The following is a 17938-nucleotide window of genomic DNA, read 5'->3' on the forward strand; positions in this document are numbered from 1 at the left end:
CTTTGTCTAATGTTCATCGAAATGACGTTGTTTTGGAGTTAAAAATTAAAAATTCAAATAATAAAGATTATTATAACCCTGAAATAAATTAAAATTACAAAAAGATCATCGATAAACATTAGATAAAGTTATCTAAAGTAACTTTAGAAAAAACAAACCCTTAAAACAATCATAATATAATCATTTAATGATTATTTTTTTATCATGCTTTATTCCAATATTTTTTTTTCTCTTTTTTCGTTACTGTTATTTTGTGTATAAATAATTCCAATATTTTTTTTTTCTCTTTTTTGGTTACTGTTATTTTGTGTATAAATAATCAAATCCTCTTACTTAATATTATAAATGATTATTATTTTTCTTATTTCTCGTTATTTTTAATTTATTCATAAACAATTAATTTTTTTTTCATATAACATGGTATGTTAAATAATCATAAGCAATTTGTCATGTTGTTTATTTATTGTTATTAGCCCACTAATATTTTGACACGTAAGTCAGGCGTGGCGACCATAGTCTTAATTATTATCTCTTGGAACACTCGCAGCAGCTTCTTAATGTTTCTTCAACGCGACCTCAACGCGCCACTTACACCGACTTTACAACCGTTTTTTATATAAACACCACTTTCAGTGTTTCACAAAACCACGTTTCATATTCCATTCACCAAAGACCACATTATATAAACAAAACTTCCATTTCCATTTTGCATACAACACAACTAAGTCACGTTTTTGCTACAAAACAATTAAGTAGTGTGTTGTGTTGGTGGCAACAACTTTCCTTAAAGGTTCTGTTCTCTGTACGTGCATTATTATTGTATATGAACATGAGCAAGGACGCAGGATTTGAGCATGTTCTTAAATATTTTGATGAAGATGGTGATGGGAAGGTTTCACCTTCGGAGCTCAAGCACAGGCTAGGTATAATGGGAGGGAAGCTTTTGCTTAAAGAAGCGGAAATGGTGATTGGGGAATTGGATTCAGATGGTGATGGGTTGTTGAGTTTGGAGGATTTGAAAGCGTTGATGGAAGGAGGAGGAGAGGAACAGAAGTTGAAGGACTTGAGAGAAGCTTTTGAAATGTATGACACTGAGGGGTGTGGTTTTATTACCTCCAAGAGCTTGAAGAAGATGTTTGAGAAGATGGGAGAGTCCAAGTCCATTGATGAATGCAAAGTCATGATCAATCACTTTGATTTAAATGGAGATGGCATGCTTAGCTTTGAAGAATTCAGAATTATGATGCAGTGATGCCTCTATGCTCTAGTACTGTGTATGTATATGTATATTGATTCTGGGTAATGTATAGTTTGTAAATTCTCAAGTAGCTGGGTGGATTTGATTGATTTGTTTGCACATGCATGATCATGTGTATAATTCTGTTTAGCTGCTTCTTAATATTATTCGAATAATAACTGTTAGATTTCGCCCACATTCCTATTTTGATAATTAGTGAAATTTTCTTAATTTCAGTTGTAATATTATTATAGGGTCTTTATTTTATTTTATTTTTAGAAAATACATATAAAAAAAAGTTCTTACTCAATAAGGAGGGTAAAATGGTTGTTTTCCAAGTGAAATTTTGTACGTTATAAATACAGAATTAGGGAACTACTTATGAGCTTTCGGAGTTACATGCTTCCGAAAATCACAAGAACCTATTATTATCATCACTTTTGAGATCAAGTTTGTGTTTCCAAAAATGTTCGTTGAATTCGGGTATAGTAATGAATGCCGCAACTTATTATTTCAACGCTCTTTCTTTGCAAAAACATTGTAGATTTTATGTGCATTTTTTTATTTTCAAAATTGTTGATCACAAATATAAAGGATAAAATCTTAAAGATTAGGAGTTCAATGAAATTGAATAGAAGCAATGTTTTCTGTGTTATTGAATCAGAAGCGTATCTTCTTAATACATAATACTTCCATTTATGAATACCCTGTGCTTCTAAGATTCATGCTTGCCATTGTTTGTGATTTTTCAAAAAAATATTAAAAAAAGTGTAATAAGCCTTGATCCATTTAGAATCACATTTTAAAACCAATTAATTCAGTTGGGTTTTCCTTTGTCGGTTTAGAGTCATTGACACTGACAGAAGAGTAGCTACTTAGTGTGATTGTTAAGTTTGATAACTACAAAGCTCTATCAAATAATTTACAAAATCTAGCTATGCCAAGCCCAAAAAATTGAGTAACCATCATACGAGAAAAAATTATACCAAACTAATCCTAAATACTTGCATTTCTCAATTTTCACGAAATTAATCTTTGCACCACACCTTGACATGTAAATCCCTGCAGTTTTATATCCAAATTTCTTCCATATCTCTTTATTCCACTTATTTCTGTTAGTATATTAGATTCCCAACACTAGAAAAAATGAGTAATTTATCATTTAGTCTACATCAAGATTACAGATAGGTTGCTTATTCAGCATCATTATAACAAGCACATTTGTAGATGTGCTCTTACAAAAAAGGGGAAAAAGGATACGGGAAGAAATAAACATAAAAATAAGGGTAAATGAATTATTTTTTATCGTATCTGGTAAAAAAAATGTCCTGAATGCTCATTAGGTACTCCTTAAACACTGGAAATATTTTCCAATTATAACACCCTTCTATTGGTCCTCCGCTTCAGCACACTTAATTCCATTATTTAAATGTTAGGACCAAATATTACCAATACCCACAAGCAGTACACCTATCCATTGCTTACTACAAAAGCATTACCTGTACAAGTCAGGTATGAAAATGCTTACTACAAAAGCATTACCTGTACAAGTCAGGTATGAAAATAAAATGTTTTATAGAAAGCATTTAATAAAAGATTTGTCATGAACATTGAAGGAATGGTACCATTGCAGAAGTCCAATATTTATCAATGATTTGCATACTTGGCGAATGAACTAAAGGGAGCTCTGTCATTATCTAAATGCTTATTGTTTCAGCAAATTCCGTTAGGAGTGACAATACTTTTACAGGGTCATACGACTCATCTTTTTCTAGTACGGAACTAGAAAATTTTCAACATATCTTTTCTGTGGTGGCAGCCAGGGGATGAGGAACAAAATAAAAGCAGCAGAGCCTGACCAAAATTCTGTTAGGCTCCACTCCTTTCAAAACCCACCGTCCCACAGGTAAGGGGGAAAAAAAAAACTATATTTCATTTTACAGACGACATGGCTAGGCAGCAAGCCCTGCAGCAAGCCTCAAGAGACCAGCAAAACTACAAATATGCAGGCTTCAGGACGGGGTGGCAGTAATGGGAGAAACATTTGTACAAAGGAGAAACTCTCACATGAAATAGCTGAGTGCTCTCCTTACTCTTGAACCACCTTCACCATATAGTTCATTCCATTGTAAAAGTTCAGTCATATTTACGGATTCAGAGGAAACACTTGCACACACCTGCTTGGATATGACATATAAAGTTAATTTTATTTTGGAGGTCTGAAGGGCTGGAGGGAGCTAGTATAAAAGAGATTTTCTTTTCACATACCTGTTGATGGGCATATTTAAAGTCTTCCATGTTTAAAGATCGGATATCTGCACTTCCACTTAATGCTGGAGCAGGTCTACCTTCTGATAGAGCAGCAGCATGTTCCTGTAATGCATAAAACATATTATATTCATGCAACCAGGTGGAATGATTCAATGCTAAAACACAAACTCAAAGAAGTTCCTAGCATACTGCTCAGACACCATTGCAAAGTGCCATACCTTTTTTTCCTTTTCCAATATTTCTTTAATTGGACGGTGCGCAGCAGTTACACACAGATTCTGCAATTGAAGAGCACGCATTAAGGCACCTAACCCATAACCTTGATTTTAAAAAGTATAAGGTAAAAGGAAAAGGAACACCCATAACCTTAAGATCACTTCCAGAATATCCATCAGTCATACTTGCAATTGCATGCAAATGAACATCAGCAGACAAGTCTTCTTTTGCAAGTATAACTCTTAATATTTTCGCTCTATTTTGAGCATCTGGCAAATTTACCATTAATCTGCAGAAGATCAAAGATTAAGAAAACTTCAAATAAAAAACAAAAAGGATCACTTTTTTATTTTTAATTTCTTTTCTTCTTTTTTGTGCAAGTAAAGAGAAGGGTGACATAAAAAAATTAAAGGATTATTTCCTTCTTGATAGTCATTTATTTAATCAGTGGATATGATCATACTCTGGATCAGAATTGCAGGCAGTACTGCCCTATGTTTTCAGCCGAATTAAAGCCCCAGTCAGTATTCGCTTTCCATTATGCCTAAATGCCAAGATCTCCCAGTCCCATTAACAACAACTCCCCCCCCCCCCCCCCCCCCCCCCCCAAACACACACCACAACACAAAAAAAAGAAAAAAACGAATTAAAACATGGTATTCACCTCCGAGGCAGCCTCCGAATGACAGCCTCATCAAGGTCAAAAGGCCTATTAGTGGCTGCAAGCACAAGAACCCGCTCAGAATCCTTTGTACGTAAACCGTCCCAGTTCACCATGAATTCATTTTTCATTTTTCGCATGGCCTCATGCTCCCCAGGATTTTCCCTCCGGCCCAACATGCTATCAACCTATACAAGAACCCAGCCCAGTTTTCACTGATTTATTATCAGCTGATAATACAAATCAATAACATTTTAAGCAAAAGGCTTACCTCATCAACAAATATCACACTAGGAGCAATTTTACTCGCCAGAGAGAAAACAGCTTTCACGTATTTTTCGCCCTCACCAAACCACTGAAGTAGAAAGGGGAAAAGAACACGAGTTAAAATGAACAAACTCATAGGGGAGGGATTACTATAAATCCAGCAAAGAAAATGTAACCTTAGACGTGATGCTTGACATGGAAATGTTGATGAAATTTGCACCTGCTTCAGTAGCAACTGCCTTTGCAAGCATTGTCTTGCCAGTTCCAGGGGGACCAAATAATAGGATACCCTTGCAAGGCTGCACGAAAGGTGATTTACAACCCCAAATCAAAGAAAGTCATATTTTGTCAAAGGGTATGCACAATTTTATCTATTTTTAATAATTGTGAATTTTACTGGAATAAAGATATATTTCTGTTGAAAGTTGAAACTATAGAAATTTAAGAAGATGAGGAAAGGAGAGACACTGAACAATATTCTCTCATGTATATGACGTGATATGATGAGATACAAAAGACAAGTTCTAACTTTTATTTATACTAATGCTGGACTTCTGATCTTAATTAAAAAGAAAAAAAAAAAAAAACACTCCCTGTTACACCCGACTAACGAGTGTGGGGTGGAGAAAATTCTTATACGCAACCGTAACTCATTGCATAATTGTAAAGAGGCTGTTTCCTGGATTCGAACCCATAATCTTTCAGTCACGAAGGAACATTTTTACCACTGCTCCGGTTCGTCAAAAAATATGGAAATATGAAATGCATGGAAATATGGAAACAAATCATAAGAGAGTATTTAAGATCTTTTTAACTATTCTTAACAAATAATTATGATATTATAAAATATCTTCTAGATATTCTAGAACTCCCTCTCAAGCTCAAAGCTTACTAAGATTCAGCTTGTTACAATTAAACATACTAAAAGAAAATAAACTGAAAATATAACCTAGCGATAAGAGACGGGCTAGGCTGCATCTACGACTGGAGACAGGACCTGCATCTAGGATAACAGATGGGGGCCAGACAGCATCTAAAGACTAAAGGTCAGAGTGCATTTGTGATTGAGCCATCTGTGGAAAAACAGGCTATAGCAAAAGAGAGATCGAGTAAACAAAAACACAACATTGATTTTGGTTGTAATCAAGTTCCATGAACTTAACACAATGAAAGGGAGAAACTATTATCAAGCTGGAAGAAGCAAAGCTAAAAGAGACTGAATGATACTCTCTTGTATATTCTGATGTGACGTGATGTGATGCAAAAGACAAGCACTAACCCTTATTAGTGCTAATACTAGACTTCTAATCCTAATTAAATAAGGAAACAAATCAAGAAAGGTAAGGAAATATGTAATCAAATCCTAAGAGATAATTTAAGATACTTTAAACAATGCTAAGATACAATCATGAAGGTATGAGATAACCTTTAGATATCCTAAAAATCACAATGTTCAGGAAGCAAAGCTCTGAATATTCTCCTAATACCAGTTTCTCAAAACCAACTGCATATCAAAGATGCTTTTTCATGGTTTCATGGCAAATTTTAAACAACACGATTTACATATCTTGCAAAAAGTCTTATATCACCCAAAAAGGCTAGAAAAAATAAAATATCACAAGAATTAGGACGGCTTATTCATCTTTCTTTTCCCCTCATTCAGGTGAAGAAAGGGAGAAGGGTTTCAAAAGGTTTTTAGCCTTTCAAAAGCATCATAAAATCAGTCAATCAGCGAAGTAAAAAACTAGTAAAAAAGCAGGGAAGGTAAGAGAACAATATTAATGGGATCTAAATCCAACTGTCAACAGACATGAAAAGGAATACATGTTAAGCAATAGAATGCATTTCAATCTTTAAAACCTTGGTTAATTGCCCCTTGCGAAAAAGCTCGGGTCTCTGTAAAGGAAGCATCACCAATTCCTTCAATGTATCCTTGACATTTTCAAGAGCTCCAATATCATCAAAAGTAACACCGATGTCACTAGGTGGAATAACATCAGCCAAAAGCCTCTTTTCAAACTCATTTTCTGTTACAACATCCTGATTTCAGAAAACACAAGAAGCAGGATGATTCAGAAGATAGCGTTTGGAAATGGGAACAAACTACCAAATGACATTATCTCCTACAATCAAAGCAGCAGAAGTTCATAACAATCACCTTAAGAGACTTCTTCAGGCTCTTCGACTCATTCTGGATAGCCTGTAAGATCCCAATTCCATACTGGATGCTGGTCGAATAAATATTTTATTGAAAGAATAATTAATGATTAATAACAACTATGAAGGTTAGAATAGAGTATATATAATAATTAAAATAACAACCAGTGCAAGCTAATAATTACCTCTGACAAGACAACGCAAGTTTTGCATCAGGATCAGCTTCAGAATTCTGCATGAGATGGTGGCTTACAGCCCAACCAACTATCTTCTCAGCAACTGCAATATAGCAAAAACAATATAGGAGAAAGATTTAAGCTGCAAATCCTTAAGCACTTGGTGGTAGAAGTAGAACATACTTTCATTTGTAAGCGTCTCGTTAATGCTCAAGGTCTCAATTCCTTCACATTCCATCCCACAACGACTCAAAACCTATAAATAAAATTTGATGAATTATAATTATAACTTAAGAACACCATAATTGCAATTATAATTTATAAACCATATTATTTGTAAAACTATACAACTCAACATGGTCAAACATGAGGTGTGAAACCTTGGAAGTTAGAACATGATGAATTTAAGAAGACAAAACAGAATGATAAGTGACAGAAGGCAATTAAACGCTCCAATTAAAATAGCATATGAAACTACAGTTTGTCTAGCTTCTTATTTTTTGAGGTGTATCCTGTTTCTTGGATTAACATAGTCTAATCACAATATGAGTATATGACAAAGTGGTATACTGGTATGTAATAGTTGCATGTGAGAAACTCCAAAACAGTCTAAAGGAGATAAGGAATTAGCTGCAAAGGACTATATTGTCATCATGACTATTACACTTGACTACTCAAGTCAAAAGAAAGACAGGCTTTACGTTCCTTTAGGAAACTTACATAATTCTTGCAACTCTTTATAACACTTTATGTCTTATTTTTCCTTTTGTTTTTTTGGTCATGCCCACACCCCTTTTTTTTAAGCCCATAACTTTTGCAGCTTGTGGCCAAGGGTAGTACATGCAAGACAAACCTAACTTCATCTTTTTGGAGTTTGAGACCTTGATTACAAACCTCTTATAACAATAAATCTTGCATAGCCATAATTGCATTTCCAGCCAGTATACAGAGACTCCAATACAAATCTAATATTATTTTTTACCAACAGTCCTAGCAAAATGACCCATATATCATAGTCAAGATGCTTACATTTAGCATTGATTTAAAGGATATTAATGCCAAATTTCAACATCAACATCACCTTTATTCCAAACTAGTTGGGAAAAGCAAAAACATATTAAAGAAAAATAAATAATAAATAAGAAAAAGTAATATATAAAAATAAATAAATATAAAAATTCAACTTCTCAACATTGCTAATGGCTTTCCTCCACTCTGTCCTACGACAAATTGTAGGACAATCTAGTTCTCATTTCATTAAATCTTGTTTTACTACTTTCCACCACGTAATTTTCACCTAACCTCTTCCTTTCTTTATGTCATGCTCCAAGTCACAAATTTCTTTTCTCACAAGAGCATCTAAGGGTTTTCAAAGGACATGCCCAAACCATCTCAATCTATCTTCTGTCATATTTTCTTTTACCGGTACTACAATTTTTCGTGAAATATCTTCATTTTGTATACATCCATCCTTTGTATGACCACACCACACACGTGAAGAAGTCTAGTGCACCGGGGGGTTTTCCTTTTATATGACTACACATCCATCTAACCATTCTCATTTCCGCTACTCCCCCATTTTATACTCATTTTGTTTATGTGCTAGCAAACATTCAGCTTCATGTAGCATTGCAAATCTTACCGCTATTGTATAAAATTTCCCTATTAGTCCGGGAGAGATTTTATGATCACACAAAATCCTGTAACACTCCGCCATTTCATTCAACATGCTCTTATTCTATGACTTACATCCTTCTCAATCTCTCCCCCCATTTTGCAAGATTGGCCCTAGATATCTAAATGCATCTTTCTTGGGTACCTCCACTCCTAGCATATTCACTAATTCTTGTTTAAGAACATTATCAACAAAAATAGTGCCAGATTTATGCGAAGAAATTATGTTGAAGCTTCCATTATCAGCAAAATAATTGATATAAACATGAATTTTATTTTTCCTTGGACACTTTAGAACAAGAAGTTCAAAGATTATATCCACTGCATGAAGTCCTTGCTCAAATTGGCACACTAGTTGGCAATTAATAGTAGTACCAAAATGGAAGGGGGTGGCTCAATGGGCAAAATAGTTTGGATCCATAAAAAATGACTCTAAAGGAAAATGCCGTGTATTTGCCAAAGCAATGATTTTGAAGACCAAATATAAGGTGCAAGGTTAAAAAAAAATTAAAAAAAGAAAAAGAAAAAGATTCTTCTATGGAGTAGTTTGAATTAAAATTACAAGCACACACAAGCTACTTACTGTACGCAAATGGTGCAAATTTCCTTTGATTTTGAGAGTCTCAACATCTCGATCAAGTTGCTGCTTCCAAGACGCTAGAAGTGCCTCATCCTATAACGGGAAACATATAATGAATGTAATTGTTAGTTATAAAAACATTAATGTACCTTCACCCAATACTTTAAACTTCTAGAATAGTTATTTTATGACATGATATCAAAGCTTCTATAACCAAATGATCACAAGTTCGATCCTTGTCACTCTCATTCTTCTAAATAAAAGTCAAATTTTAGCACAAAATAAAGATGGGCTTATGCATTATCCATGTTTCAAGTCCAAAAGACTCTTACAAGGGATGTGTTGAATATAAAATCATTCATGTACCTTTATCCAACAACTTAAACATATGAGATATTTGGTTTATGACAATTACATTATATAAGGAGCAAAAAAACACTGATGACAAGCAATCCACTGCACAAACCTGTGGCATGTGAATTATTACTTTATTTGGGAAAAGCTTAGTCAAAGTTTTGTTTGGCTTTGGGACTTCCTTTCCCCTATCATGCAATCTTCCAAAACTATCCTGAAAAAAAATTACAGACATATGATGTTACTAAAGCTGATAAAGTCTGAAAGAACTTCCCTTAAGTTGCATGTGAGAAGACATGAAAACACGAGCATATACAGGATTTTCCTCTTTTGCTCTTCGCAATAGAAGACTGAACCCAAAAGGAGACGTAGTTCTTACAGGGAAAGCCAAGTCAAGAAGGGCAGTCTGATTGCTGCCAAACTTTGTAAAAAGCAAACCCCCAGGATGTGACTGCAAGGAAAAATAATTATATATCAATAACACAATCACTTATTGTAAAGACCCAATTCAACCCAAAAGCTTAAGCTTGTGGATGAGGCTACATTAATGGTTTTATATATCTCTAACACACCCCCTCACACAAGAGTCTATTGGGCTTGAAGGGTGGACAATGCACAGGCCCACCTACCTGTGCTAAGAAATTCCACAAGAGAAAGTGGGGGTGGTGAGGATTGAACCCGTGACACCGAGGCTTTGATACCATATAAAGAACCAATTCAACCCAAAAGCTTAAGCTTATGGATAAAGCTACATTAATGGTTTTATATATCTCTAATACTTACACTGTCATTTAGACCAGGGATGAAAGAAAAATTCAAAGGATCATATATTTAGGATATCCAATTTGTATCTTCAACTAATATACACATCTTCTTTCTCAGTTTCTCATTTAATAAAATAAAAGCACATATATAAAGCCCATACCTAATAAATATTACAGATCTATGGACTCATATATTCAATCTTTCGACAAAATTTCATGCACCTAAACCAAATGATACACATACAAAACTTTGCCCAGATTATCAAGCCAAGGGCTATTAAAATCTTTTTCTGCAATCGTAAACATCTCACATCTTCTAATGCCTTGATGCGCATGCCATTTTAGCATTACAAAAGAGTTATCATTAAAAATACAATTATTACCTTCTCCTTTCGACTGTCAGTGTGAGTGTGTGAACCTATTACCACCACATTGTCTGGAAGCTTTTCAAGCCTACTTTTAAAAGAAAAAGGATCTCCATTTCCTACTATAGACTTCTCTGCATCTTTCATGAACAAAATGAAAGGCGCATCTCTGCTCTCACTGAACACAACCTGAAATAAAAAGATGTACAAATTCTTACTGTAAGAGGAATGCACAATATAATATTGTGATTAAGAGGAAATTTTTATTAGATCAGAAAGTGGAGTAAAAGGCGACCTCAAACAAAGTATTAATAAGTAGTTTGTCCAGTTCTTCAATGGCACTGTTTTCCAATCGAAGATCCGAGACTGGAAAGACAAAAAGACAACTTCAAGATCTAGGACCAGGATAAAGCTCAAAGACAAAAATATAAAAGATCTAAAATATAGTTTATCAGACAGGTAGAGCATTACCGTTGCAGAAAAATCCTTCACCTCGCTCACAGGCACCTCCAAGATCAACTCCATCAGTTATGGGTTTGTCAAATCTTACACCAATTTTTGACAGGGGATTATCATCAAAAAGTAAGACAATCTTCCCCCGACTTCCATTAGGTGGACCCCTATACGAGCAATTACTAAGTCAAATTATAACAAAAAATAAAAATGGAAGAAATAGTGCTGGGAGGATCGGAAATTAAAGGTGAAAGTTACATTACATTGTTTGGAAACAAAGCTTAATATGGAGGAACTAAACAGAAAAAAAAAATTGGACTTGCATACTATTAAAAATGGAGAGAAACTGAAATGAAGAGAAAATTAATAAAGCTACTAAGTTTTCAAAATTACACAATCTTAAAATATCATCTTAATGAAAGTTAGTTATAGGTGAATATGGAAGTTTTCTCTCTCCATTTTCTTGTCCTTCATTTATATGACTACCAAAAAGGAGAGAAGAAAATTAATTTTTAATACGTCGTTTCCATCCCTCATTTTCTTTCCCCTCGTTTTCCTTTCCTACCACATTTCTCCCCAAACAAAGTGTTAAAGTTGCAATCTAGAGAGAGAGAGAGAGTTGCATTTAAGAAACACAAAGGAAGTAACTTAAGTATAGGCAATGACTAAGCTTGAAGCACCATTTCTAACCCAACAACAATAAAATTAATATTGACACAACGTTGGTGTTGTCACCATGTGACACAGGCCGCAAGGTTGATTCATGTAATCAACAAATGCAAGGTAAAGTTGCTTACTATATACCCACATAATAGGTCTGACCATTCTCAAGACCCTGCTCATAGTGGGAGCTTTAAAGTACCAAGCTGCCCTTTTTAGTTGCCTAAAAAAGTCCCACCCCGCTCCCGACCATGTCCCCGGATCATTTATGTTATTCATTGGATTGTACCAGACTGCTTCTTACTATATATATAAATATATATATATATATATATATATATCGTATAATTAGCTATTTAAAGTGAAAACCCTCCAAGCTGGATTGTGCTACGACCTTTTAAATTTGGTAAAAAAGTTCCATCCACTGCACTAGTACAAAACTATATCATGTATAGAAAGTTAGACCTACATAGGTGATCATGACAGACAACTCAAGTTCTCTAGTTAATATAATAAATGCAAAAAGACGTACACAACAATGTATATCAACGAGAAACAAACCAATTATGTACAGATTACTACAAACTTGTACCTTGAAGAAGATGTGTGAGGCAAGACAACAGAAGACGAACAGCTATATTTTACCCTGTCACCTGCAGGATTATATATGAATGTGAAAAACATCAGCCCTTTGTGAAAAAGTTAAGACTCCTTAAAGATAGGAGAAAAGCAGAAGAGCACATACCTAGTTTAAACAAGGTAGTTTTAGCTGTTCCAGAGGTAGATGGTACACCATCAGTTTCCAACTTCGGTTGAGACTCAGGGCCATACGAAGTAGCTGCATTTGAAGAGCTAGGTATCTGTGTTTCACTAGCTGATGGATCCATGTCTGTGGCTGTAGGACATTGTTTGGTGCAGCTGCAGGATTTCTCAGCATTAAATCCATCTTTAAGCAGCTCAGCTTCCTTGGAAGATAAACCCTATCAAAAGATTCATTATCAGAGTTATCAGTAAAAAGAATGCTTCAATGACCCTCACAAAAAGAGGTATCCATGGATAAATCACAATATCAGACCAACAAGGAAACTTTATCTTACACCCAAAAGCAAATGGCTATCAAATATGAGCAATTTAGCTCCAAAGTGTTTTGCAAGTGCTTTCACCAACATCTCCTGATATATTTCTGACCCTGCGAACAAAAATAAATGGCAATTGAGGTAAACAATGAGTTAAAGATATAGAACAAAGTTAGTCTACTAAAAAAAAAAAAAGATATAGAACAAAGTTAAAAAAACAAAATCATAATAAATATAAATATATATATATATATATATATATAGAAGGAGAGCGATAGTGCAATACCAACACACCTGCAGGTCCCGAGAGTAGAATACGAGGGTTTATGGTTGTAAGATCCGTGGTGTACTTTGCATGTTCTTTATGCTTCAGGTGTATAAAGCAAGCTGCAATCAGGACATTTTTTGTATTCTCACTGCAAAAGAATATAAATATGATCAGAAATGTAGTTAATAATCAAAGAAATAAGCTACAAGAATGACTTCAAGAAAAATGCAATCAGGACTGAATCAGTCACAAAAATTAGGTATAATCTATTAAAAAAATTTTAAAAATATAAGAAACTAATAAATACTTTAAAATTAAAATTACAGTGTAATGCCATTGCCAAGTCCTAGCAACAGACATTGCAGGAAAAGAAAGAAATAGCATGCAAAGATTTCAAAAAAAAAAAAAAAATCCCCATGAAATCCTAACTTGTGAGAATAGAGGTGAAGAAATCCTTGTAGACAGTCATACACTTGAATTGTTACAAAGAGATTGTTATCTGGATTCGAATCCATGATCTTTTTGGTGACAAAGGAGCTAGCAGCTTTTACCACATCATGCAAAGATAAAGTTTAAAAATTGATTACGGAATATTATTGACAAAAGCAGCACCCTAGAAATGAAAACCAAACACACACGACAGATTCAAATATACAAAAAATTATAAATAAATAATTTTAAAAAAAAATAATAGAAGGAAAGGTAACTAGATTTGATGCCGCATTTGTAGAATCTTTTACATAACAATAAATATAGATTAGAAGAGAATCAATAATATATTAATAAAGCAACTGCCTCCATAAGCCACATGGCGTTTTCTCATTTCAAATCACCTAAAAATGTTCCAGCTAAATCTTTCTTTTTATATGCACACTGTTTTTCTTCAATCAATATTCATTTTTTTTAACCTGCTTCTGGCTTCAGCTCACAACATCAAGTAAATTGCAACTTTCCATCTTCCCTTGGATGTTTATTCTAACTGGCATCCACAATGATCATACATGTACTCTAAAAACGACGTTAAGAAGAGAGTCTACTCTTCTCTCTGTACTTGATAAATGTATTGGGTTAATCAAAAAGGCTACAAGATTTTTAGGTTGATGAGTGAACAATAAGCTGGAAAATTTCTTCCATACTCATGTAGTATTGAAGACTCAGTACATCACATACTAAAGTTAGAAAAAAGTAACCCACCCAACTGCATTTATTCTACCCACTCCTTTAAGGTTAATGTCACACGAGTCCCACTTATTTCTACTTTTAATAAGAGTATGTACTACAATAAGCTGGTTTTGCTTTACAAACAGAAAAACAGGATTTTGTTTGATGGCCTTGTTTAAAAGTAATTGATTATTCACTTTAGAATGAGAAACACAGATGAGTTTAAGGGGAACAAAATTTGTTGGAATTGAATTTAAAATTGATTAATTGTATCACATTTTTAAGATAACATAATGGTGTCATTTGAGCCAGGTAGCTGACTTCACCTAGTGGAAAAAGACTTTGTTGTTGTTGTTGTCGTTGTATCTAATTTGTATTTTCATATCAATTTATGCACCAAGTTTAGATAAATTAAAATAAAAATACTGCTATATGGACAAACTCCAATTACTATAGAAATATAAATAAAAAAGATCAAATCCCGGTGCACAAGACTCCCCAACTTTGAAAGGGTAGCAGTGAGGGTCAACTATACGCAACCTTACCCTTATTTTTTGGCAAAGAAACAAATTTTCAAACTCGAACTCATGATCTTCCGATCACAAAGGAGCAACCTTAATACAGCTCCTGGGCTCGCCCTATGTAGAAATATAAATAATATAACTTTAATAACTATTTAGTATTGGATATCATATGCTATTGTTTTTAGAAATTTTTAGACTCATTGTTCCAAATTTATTAAACCAAACCTTTGTTAGCAATGTAGTTATTATCTATATATCTAATATAGAATATCAAATTTTACTGTTATATATAATACAAAATTGTTATTGTTACATAGAAGTGATTTAATTTAAATTTGCATAATCTATTGATATTTTAAAGAATGGATTGTGTTAAATTTAATATCACTCGTAAATTACTTGAGATATAAAATAAAAAAGCATACATAACACAACAACTAAAAATTATTTTTAAATGTAAAAGAACGATTTAAAAAACACACAAAACACAATTGTAAAGGAACAACAAAGAATGACATAGTTTGAAATTCACCAAATATATAAATATCAAAACAAAGCCAAAAACTCCAAGAAATTCACTAAGGCATTGACTAGTTATACCTTAAATAGTACGGGAAGCTGTCAAAGGACACTTCTATTTCTTTTCCATCCAGTATTACAGCATGAACATCATCTTTAAAAACTGCGCAACGTACAGATGTACCCGAAGTTGATGCAGCTTGTGTATCCCTCATCCCATTTATTTCTTCCAATACCTGTTTACAGATATTTTTGCTCAATTTCAGTTTACAACTAGATCCAGCTATGATTCTGTAGAAAGGCTCATTCACCCCAGAGAGTTTTACATTGCCTGCCTCTGTGCCCGCATCATCTGGATCGCAATCAATAGGAGAGTCGCTTGCTTCAACGTTAGCAGCTTTATCATCCCCTACATTTGGAGTTGAGTTGCCTTCCAGGCCATCAAGCTCAGTTTCTGTACCATCATGGAGAACAGAATGATTAGAAACATCGGTACCCTGGTGAGGTTTACTGGCGGTCTGAGATGGAGATTTCCATATTGCAAGTTCCTGTCTAAGGCTAGAAAGAGAAGCCAAAATAGAAGCCCCAGCCACGGCAGGGTCTCCGGCTCTCCTTTCAAGCTGTGGAAATCTGCCAACGCCACTCTGAGCTTCTGGACCCTTAACTGCAACCTCAGTATTTACTTGCTGGAAAATCTAGATCAAAATAAATCAAAGAAACCCAAGCAAAGACGGATAAAATGACAAAATAACTTGAGAATGAGTAAAAAATAATTCAGATAATTTTCCTTTAAAAAAGCATAGGAGGGAGGAAAGAGTGACATTCAAATGAAAAAACAAAAAGGATACATAAGAAGGAACTCCCAGCAAACCAAAAGCCACGTCGTCACCCGAGTTAAGCATGCAGCTGGTATTCTTCTTGACAACCACCCCATTTACTAGCACAAATCCTTTGCTGCCCATACATTCTAGCACAGCTACAGCACTTCCCTCACGCTGATCATTTCCAGAAACAACAGTAATCATACTGCACATACATATCCTAAGATATTCACCTCAAACAACTGGAAAGAAAAAAGGAAACAAGGCAACCAAGCACACACCTCCAGATAAGCAATCATAGGACCTAGAAACATCTGTCAAACAGTATCTGGGTAAAATGATTCATTATCAAGTGCTAAGGTGTGTGCTTGGAAAAGCCTAACCATACCCCATACAATCACAAACTTGCAAAACCCTACTGCCAAAATCTTACATTAGACCCCCTAAAGATGTACCTGTGTAAGCTTGATCTTGCATAAATTTGCACTTATAGTATGGTCCTTCAATTGAAAGTTGCAATTTCTACCAGAGCCGATAGTAAAGTTGGGCGTGCAAATGGCAACATTTGGATTCTGCAGCAATAATATACATTCCAAGTAAACAAATCATGAACCCATAATTAAATGACTTATCATTCTTTTACAATCAGATACAAATCTTTCCTATTCGCTTCACTTAGAAACGAATTACCAGTGCTGACTGGGACAGAAGCCTGCACCATGGAACTGGCGCCTCCGGATTTGGGTTTTGTTTCTGATATATACTCCAAGAAGTAAACGGTGCTCTAGGCTTATCAGCCACCAGAGCCGGCGAAGACCCTTCACGGTAAACAAAAATAATAATAATAATAAAAATAATAATAATAATAATAATCAAAGTAAATTGAAAATTGAAAAGTGTGACTGCAAAAACGTACCATCAGCGATCGGCGGCGTAGCATCGGCCTTGGCGTCGGCACCGCCTGCTCCGGAGATCTGAGCATCAGCGGGACCGCATTCTCCGGGATCAGCGGGGGGCTCCGGAGTGCACAATTCCTTGGAATTCTCTGCAGGCGGCATCGGTTTGTCCGACTCCTCGGCGGCGGCGGCGGCGGCAACATTGTCGGCCTGGAAAAAATTGAAAAGGAATCAGAAGCGCGAATCGCAAGAAAGGCGAGGAAGAAAGAGAAATCTCGGAAAGAAAACGTTCTCGATTGGGATTTGGTTGAGAAGAGAGAAAACGAAGAACCTTGTGGCGCTTAGGTGAAGGAGATGATGAAGGCTTGTCTTCGGAAGAGCAAGGTCTTTTGGTGTTGTTGGAAGAGAGAGATCCACCGTTGCGTCTCGTTGAAACCATGCTTCTTTCTTCTTCTTCGGCTTCGGCTTCAACGGCAGACACGGAGACACACACACACAGAGAGAGCGAGAGAGAGAGAGAGAGAGAGATATGAATGGTTTTACCAATTTTCGTTTGTTTTTTATTTCATTTTTATATAATCTATAGTTCTATACACATATGTTATGTTAATTAATAATAATATTTTTTTTTATTTGTTTCCTTTCTTTCTTTCAGTTTCTACTGTGGCGTGCCTACTTGGGGAGTTGGGACGTCACGACGTTTGGTGATGTAGCGCTTGATTGAGACAAGTTGCTCGCGCATTTTAGTAGTGGATGTGTCGAGTCGCTTTAGTTACACAAAATATTTATATTAGTAAGAAAAACATCTACAAAATATTCTCCATAACTCAAGTGAAAA

General features: G+C 34.9%; 2 protein-coding genes across 4 annotated transcripts; one reads left to right on the forward strand and one right to left on the reverse strand.

The window, feature by feature from the left end:
• Positions 1–823: 823 nt before the first annotated feature.
• Positions 824–1252, forward strand: LOC133314359 (calcium-binding protein CML37-like). The gene has a single exon (XM_061515839.1). The coding sequence runs from the start codon at positions 824–826 to the stop codon at positions 1250–1252; it is 429 nt and encodes a 142-aa protein (XP_061371823.1).
• A 1509-nt stretch (positions 1253–2761) lies between these two features.
• LOC133314345 (uncharacterized) lies at positions 2762–17585 on the reverse strand. Of its 3 annotated transcripts, XM_061515813.1 has the most exons (28): positions 17432–17585; positions 17121–17310; positions 16895–17022; positions 16660–16776; positions 16232–16378; positions 15710–16078; positions 15465–15619; positions 13206–13327; positions 12933–13024; positions 12581–12815; positions 12428–12488; positions 11194–11342; positions 11018–11088; positions 10741–10911; positions 9973–10044; positions 9706–9807; positions 9243–9332; positions 7169–7241; positions 6995–7088; positions 6811–6880; positions 6513–6692; positions 4829–4951; positions 4657–4740; positions 4389–4573; positions 3875–4013; positions 3727–3786; positions 3506–3610; positions 2762–3414 (listed from the first exon to the last, which is right to left on the reverse strand). In XM_061515813.1, exons 1-28 carry the CDS (start codon positions 17537–17539, stop codon positions 3301–3303), a joined length of 3606 nt encoding a protein of 1201 aa, XP_061371797.1. In that variant the 5' UTR covers positions 17540–17585; the 3' UTR covers positions 2762–3300. The 3 variants fall into 3 exon arrangements, 2 of the variants coding, with proteins under 2 accessions (XP_061371797.1, XP_061371799.1); XM_061515815.1 differs by lacking the exons at positions 17121–17310; positions 17432–17585 and having other exon boundaries at positions 2763–3414; positions 16232–16409; positions 16895–16908; XR_009751941.1 differs by lacking the exons at positions 2762–3414; positions 3506–3610; positions 3727–3786; positions 3875–4013 and having other exon boundaries at positions 4515–4573; positions 4873–4951.
• Between the last annotated feature and the right edge of the window lie 353 nt (positions 17586–17938).

The sequence above is a fragment of the Gastrolobium bilobum genome, unplaced genomic scaffold, assembly GCF_033153095.1.
Source record: "Gastrolobium bilobum isolate Gb01-03AN ecotype WA unplaced genomic scaffold, APGP_CSIRO_Gbil_v1 utg333, whole genome shotgun sequence".
Taxonomy (NCBI): domain Eukaryota; kingdom Viridiplantae; phylum Streptophyta; class Magnoliopsida; order Fabales; family Fabaceae; genus Gastrolobium; species Gastrolobium bilobum.

Coding starts and splice junctions, on each gene's coding strand:
- LOC133314359 (XM_061515839.1), top strand. CDS start 824: ATGAACATGAGCAAGGACGCAGGATTTGAGCATGTTCTTAAATATTTT.
- LOC133314345 (XM_061515813.1), bottom strand. CDS start 17,539: ATGGTTTCAACGAGACGCAACGGTGGATCTCTCTCTTCCAACAACACC. Junction 11,089..11,193: donor TGAAGGATTTTTCTGCAACG/GTAATGCTCTAC, acceptor TTGTCTTTCCAG/TCTCGGATCTTCGATTGGAA. Junction 7,242..9,242: donor ATTTGCACCATTTGCGTACA/GTAAGTAGCTTG, acceptor TTTTATTTATAG/GTTTTGAGTCGTTGTGGGAT.